The sequence below is a fragment of the Martes martes genome (assembly GCF_963455335.1).
Source record: "Martes martes genome assembly, chromosome: 6".
Classification (NCBI taxonomy): Eukaryota; Metazoa; Chordata; class Mammalia; order Carnivora; family Mustelidae; genus Martes; species Martes martes.
This window is the reverse complement of record NC_137893.1, coordinates 145,960,365-145,978,124: the sequence shown is the minus strand read 5'-3', so window position 1 is coordinate 145,978,124 and position 17,760 is coordinate 145,960,365. Positions and strand designations below refer to the sequence as shown.

General features: G+C 50.2%; 1 protein-coding gene across 1 annotated transcript; it reads right to left on the bottom strand.

Annotated features, from left to right (window-relative positions):
- Positions 1–1,990: 1,990 nt before the first annotated feature.
- On the bottom strand, positions 1,991–12,415 carry LOC308344808 (butyrophilin subfamily 2 member A2-like; the record flags this gene model as incomplete). The annotated part of the gene is made up of 6 exons (XM_080806612.1): positions 12,070–12,415; positions 5,710–5,991; positions 4,184–4,384; positions 3,797–3,814; positions 3,672–3,698; positions 1,991–2,616 (listed from the first exon to the last, which is right to left on the bottom strand). The coding sequence occupies exons 1-6, from the start codon at positions 12,374–12,376 to the stop codon at positions 1,991–1,993; spliced, it is 1,461 nt and encodes a 486-aa protein (XP_080662738.1). The 5' UTR covers positions 12,377–12,415.
- Between the last annotated feature and the right edge of the window lie 5,345 nt (positions 12,416–17,760).

Below are 17,760 nucleotides of genomic sequence, written 5' to 3'. Positions count from 1 at the left end.
TGAGAAGAATGTTTCAGGACATTAGCTTCCAAACCAACCTCCGTTTTCACTGGTGTCAACATCCCCGACCTTTGGTGATTTATGGAATAACACCTGATGCTTTTGATTGGACCCTACCCTGGATTCCTTAAGGAACACGCACCCGGGGCCCCTTTCCAACATAAATCCCCAAAGGAAGAGGACACTCCCTTGAGTCTCCCAGACACTCTGCCTGCTCTACTCTTGTCACACTATCCCGTAAATGCTGCTCTCACTTTGTTCCCAGCTCACATTTGATTTCTATCCTGTTTGAAGCCCAGGACCCTCTTGGCGGGTCTTTGGACCTGGCCTGCCTACTCATGAGCAGCCCTGGTTCTCCGACTGGACTTGTGGACCTGTGTTTTTGGTTAAACCTGCTGAAATAATATTGTAACGAGAACCAAAAATAAAAACACCACATTCACGTTGATAACCCAATCTTCCATCTTACCAAGTCAGCTAGTTCAGTGCCCCATACTTTCCAGAAGGTGGCCATGTGTCACTGCCTTAAGTTTTTGTTTTTTTTTAAGATTTTATTTATTTATTTGACAGAGACAGACAGAGAGGGAACACAAGCAGGAACACAAGCAGGGGGAGCGGGAGAGGGAGAAGCAGGCTTCCCACCAAGCAGGGAGCCTGATGTGGGGCTCGATCCCAGGGCTCTGGGATCATGACCTGAGCCAAAGGCAGATGCTTAACGACTGAGCCACCCAGGCGCCCCTGCCTTAAATTTTTAAATATTCTTTTTTTCAGCCTACTTTTTACAATTGGATTACTATCACTTAAACCATCACTTCAGATACCTGATTCCGTTCCGGGATTCTCTATCCTGGTTCTCAACCTAGGATTTGCAGATTTTGGCTGGGGTGAGGGGGCAGTCCCTGATATACTTTCAAGAAGTCTGCGAGGTTAATACTATTTACATAATAACAATATTATTATTATTTGTTTTTGCTCTCATTCTTTCACTAGTGTACAGTGAAGTTTCTAGAGATGACCCAGCCTGTGATACCCCAACATTCAGTGCAGACACGCATGTGAGGGTCTAGCCCATCTTCTAGTAAAAGCCAGATATTAGATTTGTAGAAAACTTAAAGAATGCCACACTTCTCAATACAATTTATTTTGCCTTGGAAACAATTTTCATAAAACGTGTTTTTTACATTAACTTATATGGGTTTATTATTGCTATTTAATATGTGTCATGAATACATTTTAAAATGTCTCAGTTTCCACTTTGATGCTATAAACACTGGCAGATAAACCCAAATGAGCAAAAGCTCTTTGGGGTCCTCAATAACTTTTATTTATTTTTTAAGATTTTATTTATTTAGCAAGAGAGACAGCGAGGAGCAGGAGGAGGGGCAGAGGGAGAGGTAGAGGGAATCTCAGGCAGATTCTGTTCTGAGCACGGAGCCGGATGAAAGGCTCAATTTCACAACCCTGAGATCAAGATCTGACCCAAAACCAAGAGTAGGACACTCAACCGACTCAGCCACCAGGGTGCCCCCCCTCAATAATTTTTAATGTCTAGAGGCAGCCTGAAGTCAAAAAGCTGGAAAGTGCTGCTTTCCCCCTTGAACCTAAACCTGGAGATCTACCTGGTTCAGTACTCACCTACTCAGTAGGGGCCTTAAACCTCAGGCCATACTCAGAACGGAGTACTGACTCCCAGTTTACTGAGGGGACACCTGAGTCGGGCCGAGATGTGTCTTCATCCTTCTTCAGCTCAGTTCCAGGCTGGGAGAGCTCTGCTGTACATGGTCTGGAAAGCTCAGGGGAGGGGTGGAAATGGGCCGGCAGCTCCCGAGCCCCTCGGCTGTGAGGATGAGGCTCTCACCTCCCCCGCTGCTTCTCCAGTCCCTGACCTCCCGCTGTGGCTTCCCTCCCCTCAGTTCTGGGTCCGCAGGGAAGGACGGCCCATTTCCTTCCGGGGTGCTGTGCTCTGGTAGCAGAGACGGCCAAGGCTTCTCTACTTGGCTCTGAGGCCAGGAAACTCTTCACGGTGGCTGCGACGATGAGTCCCTGTCCTGTGGAGGACCAAGCCGCCCTCTGGCACCAGGACCCCCCGTGCCCCTGTGAAGGCTGGGCAGATGAAGAGGGGGCTGTCATCAGACCCCAGCCTGAAGAAGGGCCTTAGGGGCCCAGAAAAGGGTGAACGGGGACATGTGTAGATGTGTGATCTGTCCCTCATGTTATAGAAGGAGATATCTCCAGCTTCATAGTCCAGAAAGATGCCCACCCGGCGAAGACGCTCTTTCAGGGGGAGAATCTTCTCTGGGGAAGAAAGGGCCCGGTACTGGTTTCCAAACATCTCCAGGGTCCAGAAGCCATTCTGCGGGACCAGTAGGGCCTCCCCTTTCCTCTCAACACTGTCTCTGCAAACCCCCACAGCCCACACCATCACGTTTTCAACCTCCACCTCCCAGTAATGCCTCCCTGAGGAGAAGCTCTCCAGGCCCAGCACACAAGGCCGGCAGTCGAATCTCTCCGGGTTGTTGGGGACACTCTGCCTGGAGGGGCCTCGTCTCACGCTTCTCCGGTCCTCTGTCAGGAAGAGCTCAGGATGAGCGGTGTCCGGATCCAGGACCACATCGGCTGCAGAAGAAGTCTCTGGTTTAGGCCTGGGGTCTCGGGGGATGGTGCTATTCCTGGACCCCAGGGAGGTCCCAGAAAGGTGGTGGGAGACCCCTGTGTGGCAGCCTTTTCCACGAAGGCCCCTTGATCACAACTCCCAGGCAGCTGGCTCACAGAACCCCTGAGACTGCACTTCCGCCCCGTCTGACAGGAGCCTGGCCTCAGATAGGGGATCATCTTGGCTCCAAAAAACGTGGGAAGTTTAGCAAAGGAACCGAAATTCGTGGCTCCCGCTTTCTCTCAACATTCTCCACTCTGCTCCCTTTTCTATTCAAGACATATGGTCTCTGGGACTCTCTTTAGTCAGGAAGGTTCCAATTTGGCTTAAACCAACCAAGAGGCCCACCCTGCCCCCTCTCCCAGTGAAGCAATTAATGCCAATTTCCCCTGCAGATTCCTGGGTAGTCAAAGTTCCTTTCATTGGTTCTCCGGATCCCACCAGTTTCACCGGCTGACTACTGACTGAGATGACTCCCAAGGGCACCCCCTTCCCAAGGGAAAAAGGGAGGGTCCTGTCTCCACAACCTGCTTCTGCATGGGTCTGACCTCTCTGGATGTAGGGAAGGCTTCCGAGCCCTGCCATTCTGCAGATCTCCCACGTACTACCACCTCCCTCCTACTCAGCTGGTCTACACTGCTGTCATGTGAACGTGATTTTCTCCTCTACCCACGTTGTTGAGATGTCTGACTGGGAGTTTTGAAATTCACCTAGAGAGGAAAGGTTGGAGTGCCACGGTAACTAGTAAAGCCTGGATTCCTGGGTGCTTTTGAGAAGAAGGGGAGAACTCGTAAGATGCAAAGTGCTCGTTAGGATTAGGCTCTGGTAATGATAGATGAAATCATGCTAAGATCGCCTGGGTTCCCTGATGGCAGAGCTGGGACCCAGGGCTGCAGGGGTGTGGCTAGCGACCGCATCCCAGCCCCTACACCGCCCAGTGCCCCCTGCCCATTTCCTCTAATAGGTCCTGCTGGCTGGCCAGCAGGGAGAGACCTGAGGGCATGTCCAGGGCGCTCACCAGCATGGAGCAAGGTTCTTCTCCATCCTGCAATGGGACAGACAGACAGACGAGCCTCAGGAGCTGCTGGCTAACCGAGCAGAGCACAAACCTGCACGGACTACTTCAGGAAATGGTACACTTACGTAGTTCTTCAAGTTGCTCTGACAAAGAAACAGAAACCAGTTCATGTCTTCAATAGAAGAAATCAGAGAATCTGAGTTTGTGTTCAACGAGGGAGGGTGGGCCCTTCATGAACAACCCCTCCCCCGCCGCCTGCTGCTGGAGATTCCAGAAACAATCCACGCACTGGGGGCTGGATGTTATGGGAACTTATTAGGTTTGTGTCTGCTCGGCAGCATGGTGCTGAGTCCGCAGAATGGGAGCAAGCTGGTGGAAGTGGGGGTGGTCCCCAGACACCACGGGTCCAAGCCCCTTGCGGCGGCCTCTGGTCATTTCCTCCCTGTTCCCAGGCTTCCAGCTGCCAGAACCGTGGCCCTGTGGGACAGTGACCTATCCTCCCATTCTTTTACCTTTTATTTGACGTTCTTTCTCTTTTTCCATCTGGTCTGTCTCCAGTTCCTTACATGCAATTTCTTTCTCTTCTTTTTCAACCTCTTTTCCCCTGTGGAGTTTCCTGATGAGACAGATGCTCCCGGCGGTGAAGAGAAGCAGAGAAGGCAGGAGAACAGCGAGGCCCGCCGTCCAGAGAAATGTGCTGGGAGCAAAGGATTCTGAAAAGGGAATGGGAAGAGTCCCATTCAGTGAGAGAAAGGAGACCCCTGATGACAGAGCCCCTCACGATGCCCATGGGAAGTGCTCCCTGGGGTCCCCGCTCTGTTGGCTCCTCTCTCTGAAATCCAGGACAGAGACCCTGACTGCACTGGCTCATCCCACAGCAGTTGCCAGGGCTGGGAGCCCAGGAGCCAAAAGAGCAGGGACCCCTGGAGTCACCATGGGAAGGACCAGGGTGAACACAGCCACCACCCGGCACAAACCACCATTCCTTTTTGCCTGAAAGCTTCCAATTCCCCAATCCCTGCCTCTGTCCACACCCTCTGCAGTCTGTCAGCCCAGCAGGCTGAGTGAGATCCTGCTACTTCTCTGCTCAAAACCCTGCAGGAGGCCCTGTGTCTCACAGACTCACCCAACTCTCCCTGCCTGACCACATGCCACACCTGCCCCTGGGGGTTCCTTGAAGCTGCCAGACATGCTCCTGCCTCAGGTCCTTTGCATGTGCTGTTTCTGCTTCCTGGGTTGCAGAGAAGCAAGCAACTCAAGTATCTGCACAGCTCCTTCCTTACTTGCCCAACCGCCATCTTTTCAAGGGAAGACTTCCGTGACCATCCTCTTTATAATTACAACTCCCCTATACCCTAGCACTCCCTGTCCTCTCCCCCAGTTAAGTTTTTCTACAGTACTTATCTCCATCTGATATAATCTAGTTAAATTATTTCAGTTATAGCTCTCTGCCACCCTAGAATGTTAGCCCCATGATGGTAGGGATCTTTATGTATTCTGTTCACTGATTTATTTTTGGTCTTGAGAACAGTGCCTTGAACACAGGTGATACTTTGTTAAGTATTTGTTGGATGAATTTGTGCATGTCCGTAGATAGAAAATCCCCCCCTCCCTTGAGAAATGCCAATAGCAGGAAGGGAAAGATGCAGCAGGCAGCCCGTCTGAGTGTACGGCTCCCTTGCCTGTACCATTCTCCATTTACAATTGTTCTAAATGTTTAAAAATGGCTGCAGGGGGCACCTGGCTAGCTCAGTCAGGAGAGTGCGGGACTCTTGATCTCAGGGTATTATGAATTCAAATCCCATGTTGGGTCCAGATATTACTGAAATAAATAAACTTAAAAAAAAAATGCTGCAGGATAAGGACCAGGACAGAGAAACAACTCTCAGAGAAGACTTTTTCTCCTGGAGATAAGACAGGAGGAGAGGCCTTGGGGTTCAGGGCCCCTTGCTTCTATCTCCCCATCCCTGTTCCAGGCTCCTATCTGTTTGAAGACCCTACCTCGGCGTGATGAGCCTCCAGAGGGCAGGGAACCAACCTGGGATGAAAATCACGGTTTCTTTCTCCTGGCCAAGCAGGGTGTTGACCACGGAGCAGGACACGTTCCTCACCGAGCAGTCCCTGATGACCACCACCGTAGTGACCGTGAAGAGGCCTTCTGCGTCCACCGTGTAAGCCTCCTCCAGCACCGGCATGATCGCACCGTGAGGGTCCCTCCATACCACATGGGGCTCTGGGAACCATCCTCCGGACGTGCACTCCAGCCTCACACCTCCATCGTCCTGGCCCTTCATTTCAATGAGCGGCTTAAAGCCCAGGCCTGGGGACAGAGACCAGGAAGCAGCTAACAAGGCAATGGTGTCTCAGCCTAAGTGTCTTAGATCAGCTCTCCACGGGGAGAGCCAAGGAGAGGGAAGGCAGCAAGGGGCCAGTGGCCAGAGAACTGGTTGGGTGTATTCCCCGCATTCCCACAGTCCACCTTCTATGAAGGGATAGAGGGGGGGAAGGAGGGATGGAGGAGAGGAAGGAAGAAGGCCCTGGTGCTGGACATCAGGAGACCAATATGCCAATAAATCGGGAGCTCTCAGAGGGCAAGCTGACAATGCACTTGGCTTCGTGCTCCACCCGCGACCCCATCACAGTAGCACACACCCGTCTGTCTCCTACCAAGTGACTGCTGATTAATTCATTCAGTTAGAGGGTTTGCTTGTCTCACTTGTGGGTGAGTCTCTCTGCTCTGACTCGAAACAAGCAGGTTGAGGATTTCACTCTCCGTCCTGGGAGGACTTCTCCACAGCGCCGGTCTCCCAAAGCTTGGGAATAATCTGATAAGGACAGAAGTCTGCCAGGCCAGCAGAATCTTGGGAAACTTTCTGACCTCAGGACATAGTCCCTTCTCTCCCGGCTTAGGGCTGCAGGTGACCACAAGTCATCAGGAGTAGTTGGTTTTTGAGAGAATGGAAAGAACTACAATGCAGAACCAACCCCTACCCCAGTTCAGAGACATGTTACCTCCCAGGGTCTCAATTAGCCAGGGGATGTCCTTATATCTCTCCCCAACATCTACCCATTAGAAAGATCTGGGTGCTCCTGGGATCCTCAGGGTTACAATATCACCTCCTCAATGTCAGCAGAACATCACAAAAAATCCCGAGTCCAGGCTCTTCCCAACTTATTCTTGTCTTTATTTATTTATTTATTTATTTATTTTTAAAAGATTTTACTTATTTATTTGAGAGAGAAAGGTCACAAGTAGGCAGAGAGGCGGAAGCAGGCTCCCCACTGAGCAGAGAGCCCGATGTGGGGCTCGATGCAGGGCTCAATCCCAGGACCCTGAGATCATGACCTGAGCTGAAGGCAGAGGCTTAACCCACTGAGCCACCCAGGCGCCCTTATTCTTGTCTTTAAAAGGCATGCCTGGGTGGCTCAGTCGTTAAGGGTCTGCCTTCAGCTCAGGTCATGATCCCAGGGTCCTGGGATCGAGAGACCTGCTTCTCTCCCTCTTCCACTCCCCTTGCTGTGTTCTCTCTCTAACTGTGTCTCTCTGTCAAATAAATAAATAAAATCTTAAAAAAAAAAATCTCTAATAAAAGAGATTAGTGATGCAAGACTAGGAGACTTCTGCCCCTTCAGCCAGGGGTCTAGAGATCATCCAAAGTTCTTAATGAAATTAAATTAGATTTTATCTTAGAACAGCCCAGCAAAATAAAATTCTTGTTTATTGTTGGACAACACTTCCTCATCCAATCTTTTTTGTTTTTTTTTAAGATTTTATTTATTGAGGCGCCTGAGTGGCACAGCCAGTGAAACATCCAACTCTTGGTTTCGGCTCAGGTAGTGATATCAGGGTCCTGAGATCAAGCCAAGTGGGGCTCTGCACTAAGCACGGAATCTGCTTGTCCCTCTCCCTTTGCTCCTACCCCCACTCTCTCGAATACATAAATTTAAAAATCTTTTTTTTTTTAAGATTTTATTTTTTATTTATTTGACACAGAGAGAGATCACAAGTAGGCAGAGAGGCAGGCAGAGAGAGAAGAAGCAGGCTCCCCGCTGAGCAGAGAGCCCGATGCGGGGCTCGATCCCAGGACCCCGAGATCATGACCTGAGCCCAAGGCAGAGGCTCAACCGACTGAGCCACCAAGGTGTCCCTAAATTTAAAAATCTTTTAAAAAATATTTTATTTATTGATTTGAGAGAGACAGAGCAGGCCGTAAGTTGTGGGGGAGAAGGGCAGAGGGAGAAGAAGACTTCCGGCTGAGCAGGGATCTGAGGTGGGACTCCATCCCAGGACACTGCGATCATGACCTGAGCCAAGAGTAGACTCTTAATCCCTGAGCCACAGAAGCCTCATATCCAAACTTCTTTTAAGTAATTCCTTTGTTAAGGCGATCCAAAAAATTAAAAGACAAAATGAAAACAAATTAAAAGACAAGGCAAAATTAAAGCAATCATGCAAGTCTCAGCACCACCTGATCCATCTGATTTTTGCCAAAAAGAAATGAACAAATACAAAAAGACAACTGCACACTGAAAGGCTGCTGCAGAAACTGAACTGTGATTAAGACTCCAAAAAAAAGAATTCGGCAAGTTGGAAGGAAATTCTACAAAATGGGGTTCCATGGGGTTCAGTCAAGGCAAGTTTGAGACAATAGACTTAAGGACAAAATCAACCAGCCAGTGAACCAACCAACCAACCAAACAAATAAGCAACAAAAACAATAAACAGTTCTACAACTCAGTTCAGACTAGGGCAGGCCTGGCCAAGGTCATGTTTACAGGGAAAGAAGAGAGGGTTCCTGCCACATACATACCCATCCTGGTGAGCCGTGCAGTGCTGCTACGAAGAGTCAGGACACCAGGGTTGAGAAACCCTCCCGCCACAATATTTCAATATTTTCTATTAATCACATATGCCCTTCTAGGTGACAAAGATGGCGTCTCCTACTATCTGTGAGTTGAGGGCCCCTGGCGAGGGCACCCTGTCCTCTAAGCCTTACTTCCATTGGTCAGATTAACTGAAATGCCATTGATTTATTTAGGTGTATTTTAAAGCTCTTCCAGCCTTCAAACATTTCTTTTAAAGTATAATACACTGGCCCCAAGAGTGAGGTCATACCTTAAAACCATTATTAATAAACTCCTAGAAATCCTGGTTTATATGCCACTTCTATTCTGAAGGCTTGCCCAGATCCTCTGGTCAAATTCTCTCATTTTCCTGTGGGGCCAATGGGCTTGATACTTTATCATGCTTTAAAGAAATCATCTGGACATGTCAGCCACTCTCACTACCGTGGCATTTGTGGAAAGGTCAAAAACGACAAAATTACTATCAAGATGAGGGACATCCCTATGTTGTCCCCATGCAGTTATGGACAGTGGCTCTTCTCACTCTGACAGAGTTTGATGAGAAAGTCTTTGGTCCCCTCTCCAGACCCCGGCTTCCGGGTGCTGTTGCTGGGACTTCATGCAGGGGTCCTCTGAGCCCCCGAGGGGTACAATTCACTCTCACTTTGTTCCGGTTGTGCTCCCCCGCCATCCCATTAGGGAAGCTACTCTCCCAACCCCCACCTTGCACTCTCAACCCCTCTCTGCTTTATTTTCTCTACAGTGCTCATCACCAGCTAGGATACAGTTTAATTAAATATATTTTTTCTTAAATATCATATTGATTGGCTCTCTGCACTCTCCAGAACATGGGTGGTAGGTAGTATGAGGACAGGAACCTTCGCACCTTTTCTTCAGTGTTTTGACCTGTTACTTGGAACAGTGACTTAAACATAGAAGTGGTCTGTTAAGTATTTTCTGAACAACTTATCGAATGTCTGTGATGTGAGGGAGCACAAAAAGAAATTTTCCCACTCTGAATTTTTTTTTTTTTTTGGCCTTTTTAAAGCTTATGATCCTGGGGTCCTGGGATCGAGCCCCACGTCGGGCTCTCTGCTCAGCAGGGAGTCTGCTTCCCCCTCTCTCTCTGCCTGCCTCTCTGCCTACTTGTGATCTCTGTCTGTCAAATAAATAAATAAAATCTTTAAAAAAAAAATTGTCATTTCCCCAGGCAACGTGGTTGGGATCGTAGTTCCCCTCTCCCATACCAGGAGGACCACCATGTGACTTGCTTTGGTCAATGCGATACGAGTCCGACGGACATGGAGCTCCTCACAGGCAGTAGGTATTTGACAGGCTCTCTTTCCCTCTGCTAAGGTGAACGACAAAGCTCCAGATCCCTGAGGGAGGTCCGTGAAAACCAGAGTCCCATCTGACTCCAGAGGACATGTCTCACGAGTCAGAAACAGACCTTTGTTCTTTTAACGTACTGGGTTCGGAGGGCTGCTTGTTACCAGTGCATCTCCTAGCATGTCCTAACACACACACACATCAACGATGATGAAAAATACGGTCCGACCACAGGCTCCGGCTCAGGCTCAGGCTCAGGCTCAATCTTGTGCTCTGAATGGAGCCAGTGCAGGCATGATATGAAGACCACTTGCAGCTTTCAGGGGACAGATTCATTCATTCATTCATTCATTCATTCATTCACTTACGGTTTCTTGAGCAGCTCTTATGCCCCAGATTCTGTTCTAGACATGGGCTTACAACAGGAGCAAAATAGTAAATATCCGTCTAGCAGAAGGGACATAGTAATAAACAAGATAACTAAGTAAAATGCATACTATGTAGAAAGCTATCAGAGGGGCACCTGGGTGGCTCAGTGGGTTAAAGCCTCTGCCTTCGGCTCAGGTCATGATCCCAGGGTCCTAGGATCGAGCCCCGCATTGGGCTTTCTGCTCAGCGGGGAGCCTGCTTCTTCTTCTCTCTCTGCCTGCCTCTCTGCCTACTTGTGATCTCTGTCTGTCAAATAAATAAATAAAATCTTTAAAAAAAAAAAAAAAGAAAGCTATCAGAGCGGAGGAGAAAAGGCGGGAAAGGGAATGAAAAGAATCTGGGATGGGGTTTCATCCTCCCAGTCATGGGAACTGACTAGAAAGAAGAAATGGTGGGGCACCTGCTTGGTTCTGCTGGTTGAGTGGCTGTCTTTGGCTCAGGTCATGATCTTGGGCTCCTGGAATTGAGCACGGAGTGAGGCTCCCTGCTCAGTGCAGAGTTTGCTTCTCCCTCTCCCTCTGCCCTTCTCCCCATACCCCCCACACGCTTATACCCTCTCTCTCTCAAATAAATACAAATCTTTCTTAAAAAAGAAAGAATGGATTGAAATCAAATGTGAAACACTTGTCTTTGGACTTGATGAAAAATCTATGAAGCATCATATGCTATTGCTAAGAGTGTATACTGGCACCAGCATTTTATTTATTTATTTATTTATTTATTTTTTAGATCTTATTTATTTATTTGACAGAGAGATCACAAGTAGGCAGAGAGGCAGGCACAAAGAGAGGGGGAAGCAGGCTCCCTGCTGAGCAGAGAGCCTGATGCAGGGACTCGATCCCAGGACCCTGAGATCATGACCCGAGCCAAAGGCAGCGGCTTAATCCACTGAGCTACCCAGGTGCCCTGGCACCAGTATTTTAGGAAACAAATTTATAGGGGCACCTGGGTGGCTCAGTCAGTTAGGTGGCTACCTTTGGCTCACTCAGGTCATAATCCCAGGGTCCTAGGAACAAGCCCCACATTGGTCTCCCTGCTCAATGGAGAGCCTGCTTCTCCCTCTCGCTTTGCCAGCTGCTCTGCCTCCTTGTACTCTCTCTCTCTCTCTGTGTCAAATAAGTTAAAAAAATACACTTAAAAAGAAATTTGGAAAACAAATATATAGTATCTATTAAAGAGAAAGAGCAGGGTGCCTGAGTGGCTCAGTCAGTTAAGAGTCTACCTTCAGCTGGAGTCATGATCCCAGGGTCCTGGGATGGAGCCTTCCATTGGGCTCCCTGCTTAGTGGGAAGCCTGCTTCTCTCCCTGTACTGCTGCCCCTGCTTTTATATCAAATAAATAAAACCTTAAAAAAAAAAAAGAATTATATGTAGGAGTTAAACACTCTCTCTGGCTCAAGGCTACAGTGGAGTGCAGTGTGTGCTTCTCAGGAACTGATGCCCACAGTGTAGCAGGGCAAACCCACTCATTTGGTCCTTGGGGAGGAGGAAGCCACCTTCCCTGTTCTTGTTTTGTTTTTTAAGATTTTATTTATTTGACAGAGAGAGAGCAAGCATAAGCAGGGGAAACAGCAGGCAGAGGGAGAAAGAGAAGCAGGCTCCCAGCTGAGCAAGGAGCCAGGACTCTGGAATCATGACCTAAGCCGAAGGCAGATGCTTAACCCACTGAGCCACACAGGCTTCCCACCACCTTCCCTGTTTAAAATGTGCTGGGCTGCAATAGGGCCTGAAGTTAGGAGAGAAACGTCCCCTAAGGGTCACCCTGAAAAAGCAACCAGCAAAATGAAATGACGCACCTGCCACCATCAGGCGTAGGATGGCCTCGTCGTAGGATCTGCCTTCTTGGAAGTAACAGTGGTAGATGCCGTTGTCGTGGGCTGTGATGTTGTGTATGACGAGCACCACACTCCCCGTGTTGATGAGGTCGCTCACCAAGGTGGTTCTTCCCCGGTACTCCTCCATCTGCTCCTCGGTCCTCTCCCGTCCACCCTTATACACAAGCACTGCCGGGGCGAACTGAGCACGGAACCAGCGCACCTCCATGTGCTGTGCGTCCTTCTCGGGGGACAGGTGGCAGCGGAACATGGTGTCTTCTCCCACCATGGCCAGGACAGGGTCAGCTGGCCCCACGACAGTGAACGGGGCTGTTCAACAAAGGAGCAGAATCAGAGGGCACAGTTATCAAAGATTTAAAGCAGGAAAGGAAACAGATATTGCAGGGGACAGAAGTAATCTTCCTAAGGCCACGGGGGTTTCCTGAGCAGAGGATTCTGGGGGCAGGCCACTGAATTTGGCTGGCAGCCACAGACCCCTGGTGGGGGTACCCACTGGAACACATACATGCTTCACATACGGAAATCCGCGGGACCTGGGACCCGCTGTGACCACAGAGTCCATAGAGCACCTCCTGCAGACCCTGTGCGTATTAGATTTTCCCTAACACTCAAGCTGTCCCCCATGGCAGCCACAGGCCAGCGCCCACTGGAATGGGCTGTTAAGTGTGAAATACACACAATTTGGAAATGTTAGAGTAAAAAAGGTCAAATAGCTCACTGTTCATATTTTACGTTAATTAAAAGTTTAAATAACAATATTCTGGTTATTTGGGGTTAAACAAAATGCATTATCAAAATCTATTCCATCTGTTTCTTTTTGCTGTTCTAAAGGTAGCTACTGGAAAACGTAAAATTGTATGTGCAGCCCGCCTTTGTGGCTCTCCCCGGGTTGCTATCTGACAGTGCTGGTCGACATCTGGGGAGCACGTGCAGAATACGAGCTGCCAGACCCCAACCGCAGGACTTCTCTCTTCCTCTCTGTAGACTGCAGTGCGGCTCTTTCCCCTCTGAAGAGCTGGCGGGAGCTCCAGGCAGGAGCCCCTACCTGAGAGCAGGCCCAAGCAGCTGACGAACATGAAGGACAGAACGGAGCGGGGTGCGGAGAAGTTCAAAGCAGTGGCTGCCCCCATCTGGGCCTAAGACTGGGCTCCCTGGAGAAGCAGCGACGCAAGGCCTGGGGGTGCAGACGGGGAGAAATTTGGCACCAGCTCTGATCGAAGTCAAACTTTTCTGTGACCTGCACCGGGATCCTCAGCGCCCCAACTTCTGTGTCGGGCAGCGCCCTTCCTCTCCCGGTAGTCTGACTCCTTAAACATTCCACGGTTAAGCTGATGAGGGAGCAGGAGGCTGGCTGAGGACAAAGCAAAAGCTGGCACCTTGCACCCCCTCTCCATCTGCTCCCCTCGGTGATGTGTGTGGCAGTCCTCAGGTACCCCTGACTGCCAAAACAAATAGTTAACTTGCTGAGATCACAATCCCGCAAGACAGGAGTCTCCCTTGGTTTACAAATGTCCTAGAGATCTATGAACAAAGAAGTTACATTAGGCAAATAACTCAGTTCCTCAAGCCTTAATGTCACCCTCCCCTCCATGAACAAAACTGAAGGAGGCTGGGGTAGAAAGAAATGTAAGTGAAGTTAAGTTTCTTCTATACCTAAATCTCACTAACAAAGATGCTTGATAGCAGGATTATGACATTCCACCAGGAATCTCCCAACTATCTTGATGTTAATGGCTTGCCAAAAGATAACATTGATCAAGCCTCCGTTATCCCTGCACCTTGGAGGCCTCCTTTAACATATGAAAGCTCCATCGAAACCTCCCTTTCTCTCACCTTCCCCCAATCGCAGGGTACATAACCTGCCACCCCTCACAACCCGGGGCAGCAGCTCTTCCTGCCCACGGGTCCTGTCCCCGTGCTTTAATAAACCACCATTTTGCACCAAAGATGTCTCAAGAATTCTTTTTTGGTCATCGGCTCCGGACCTCAGCCCACCGAACCTCACCCAGGTTCTAGAACTTCATCAAAGCCACAAGGCGAGGATCCAGGAGGCAGTTTTCGGCCCTCTCCAGCTCACTTCTCTAACCAGAGTTGAGTCTCTTCAGGTGTCACTTGATATCATCCCACACCCTATCTTGTCCCCCCACTCCCAACCTCCCCTGGAATACCGCGGAGCACGGGGAGGTAAAGGCAGAGGAGGGCCGCCCCACTCCCGAGAACCCCCCCCCCAGTTCACTCCCCACCTACCGCCCCATCCTCGTCCAGGAGCGCTGGCCCTACCCTCCCTTTCCTACCTTCTCGAATTCCCCTCTGCGTTTTATCTCCTCCGACTTTCAAATGAAGATTTTCCTATTGTCCTCCTCCCTCTAATCTCATAATCACAATGGGGAAACAAAACTTGCCAGAGAAAAAAACCCTTTTCTTCGCCAGTCCTTTGTCTCTGTGTGTGCAAACGCTGGACCTGGGACCGGGTCCACTGTGACCACAGAGTCCCTAACTGTCACTGAATGGTCTAGAGCCCGGGGCTGGCCAGCTGTGTGTCAACCAGCCAATGGTATCCCTGAGCCTGCTTTCTCACCAGTCACTAGGCAGAATACACACTATGTTTAAAATCAGACAGCTGCGTGTAGCTTTTTGAGATTCCCTGGATGTTTAAAAGTCCTTTTTCTAATTTTGAGAAGCAGGAAAACCCCCAGGAGTGGCCTCTGTGTGTAGACTGATGAGTGTGTAGTGGTTAGAGTTGGGGAGGTGATGAGGGAACAGAAGCGGACTTCCTCCCAAAGCCCAAGGAACGTGTGTTCCAATTGCTGGGGTTGTGGGAATGCTACTGAGGGCACTGGAGAGAGAGGGAGGGAATGCAAGAGGGGTAGGGGAGCTGCAGTAGCCATTATGGACGCCCTGTTATTCATTCAAAAACCGCCGAGAGGTATTGAGGAGTGAGAGCCCCGTTCCAGGGGGGCTGGAAGATGGCACCCAGCAAAGGCTTTTTCCCTTGGGCTTCATGGTCTGCTTGTGGATGGTCCGGTTGAGCCAACACCCCCACACCCACACAGTGCTCCCCTCCCAGAACCTAATCCGGCTACTGTACAGCTTTCTTCTAGAACAATCTTCCAACGCACATTTCTCAGTATTTCCCCAAGTGCCTACATGCTTCCTCCAGAGGCTTCCAGATCCCTCCTGATTCACTTCAGAACTGCACTGGCCTTGTATCCCAGGGCTCAAAGTCCTGACACCCGTTCTCCCGCACCCCCTCACCCCCGTATTGCTCTCCATTTCAGCCTCTGGAGGCCCAGCCTAGCCTTCCTGTCCCCACTCCTCCGAGAATAGCTCCACACGTTCCCAGGCGGCAGTGTTCTCAGACTCCTCCGACTCCGGGTTCTGCCGGCTACTCCATCCTGTCCCGATATTGTTGTGTACGTGGGATTGATGAAGGAACAGAAGGCAAGCTGGGGACAAAGCAGAAGCTGACACCCCGCAACCCCCCGCCATGGGTTATGTGTGACAGTCCTCGGGTACTCCAGGCTGCCCTAAAGGAAAAACAAATAGTTAACTTATAGAGATCACAGTCCTCTGCAAGTCTACCTCAGCTTTTTACAAAAGCCTGAGCAAGAGCTTCCAGAAGGAAATGTAAATACAATTAAGGTCTTTGTAACTTGCAGGCCAGAGGCCCAGTGTACTGTTCCCCCAAATTCCCAACCATCTAAATGCTAATGCCTCACTTGAGGGGTCAACAACCTTGACAATGGCAAGGCCTCGGGTATCCTTTGAGTCTTTAGCATATGAAAGTTCTTTCTGAAAACTCTCTTTTTCCTTACCTCCTCCAACCCCCTCATACACAATGAGCCTCGTCTCACAACCCTGGGCAGCAGGTCCTTCTGCCCATAGGCGCTTTAATAAACCACCATTTTGCACCAGAGATGCCTCAAGAATTTTCTTGGTCGTGGGCTCTGGACCTCACCCCACTGAACCTCACCAATATTCTACATCCCCATCAGCACGAGTGTACATCTTCACAGGGACTGGAGTCCGTGTTCCCCGGGGGCAGACACTAGCCCAGAGTCCTCTCTCCCTTACAGGGCCCCGCCCTAGCTCTGCACTCAGCTGTTGTTCAATGCCTGAGTGAGAAAGCTAAGTGGGAGGGCCCCCCCCCAACGTTATCCAACCAGACACCACCTACCTTTCCTTCTCAGGACCACACCGTGGATGAGAATTGCCCTCCGGAACCTCCCACACGTTCCTGCTACAGGTGTGACGACAGGTAGCGCAGCGCTGGGCCATTCAGTCGAAACCAGCAAGTCCTCCTGATGAGGGAACAAAGTCTGGCTGAGGACAAAGCAGAAGTTGACCCCCCTGCAACCCTCCCCCACCCCCACTCCTGGGTGGGACATATGTGACATTCTTTTTTTTTTTTTTTAAGATTTTATTTATTTACTTGACAGAGATCACAAGTAGGCAGAGAGGCAGGCAGAGAGAGAGGGGGAAGCAGGCTCCCCACTGAGCACAGAGCCCAATGTGGGGCTCAATCCTAGGACCCTGGGATCATGACCTGAGCCGAAGGCAGAAGCTTTAACCCACTGAGCCACCCAGGTGCCCCTATATGTGACATTCTTTAGGAATCCCCCAGCTATCTTAATGTTAATAATTTGGTAGAGGGGAAAAATGACCTTGACAATGGCAAAGCCTCAAGGCCTCCGGTATCTTGTAGGTCCTCTTTAGCATATGAAAGTTCTATGGAAACCCCCCTTTTCCTTACCTCCCCCAACCCTATCCTACCAAAACGCGCCACCACTCACCACCCCAGGGCAGCAGCTCTTTCTGCCCACGGATCCTGTCCCCTTGCTTTAATAAACCACTATTCTGCACCAAAGATGTCTCAAGAATTCTTTCTTGGTCATCGGCTCCGGACCTCACCCCACCGAACCTCACCTATATTAAAGAACTTCATCACTCCCTTCTGCCCGGCCTGGGTGGGGTGTCGGGACCAGATCCCTGTCTCTGTGCATTGGGCTGTGGGCAGCAGGGCCACAGTACGTGGACATGTATTGGAAGACATAAGGCACAGTTGCTATGTGGATGGGGCTGGAGGGGGGACCCGACAGATGTTACCAGGCGTTCCCTACATTCGAGGCAGACCCTTGTAAAGAACGTTGTTGATGTATAATCCCATGTCCCCTCGGTCCACGTCAGGCGGACAGTTTCCTGCGAGGTAACAAGTTCCCAGGTGCCTGCTGTTGGTTCTCCACCCGAGAGCTTTCTCTAACACTGAGGACGCTTGCTCCTGCGCTTGCCACCCCAAGGGGCAACCCTCACCCAAAGGGGGGCGGGGACTGTGGGTAAGTGGCCCGGGCTCCCCACCCCTGCCAGAAGTGTTCTGAGTGTACGGGGTGGGACTGGGCCCAGTTGACCAGACAGTGACCAACCAGCTAACATACCCTTTCTGCTACTTTTCACTTAGTTGACTACCCCCTCCCCGCTGCCTTTTTTTTTTTTTTTTACTTTTTTTCCCCCTTAATTTCTGAACTTGGGTTTCGGGGCACCTGGATGTCTCAGTTGGTTAAGCATTTCCTTTTGGCTCTGGCCATGATCCCAGGGTCCGGGGATCAAGCCCCGCTTCGGGCTCCTTGCTCAGTGGGCAGCCTGCTTCTCCCTCTC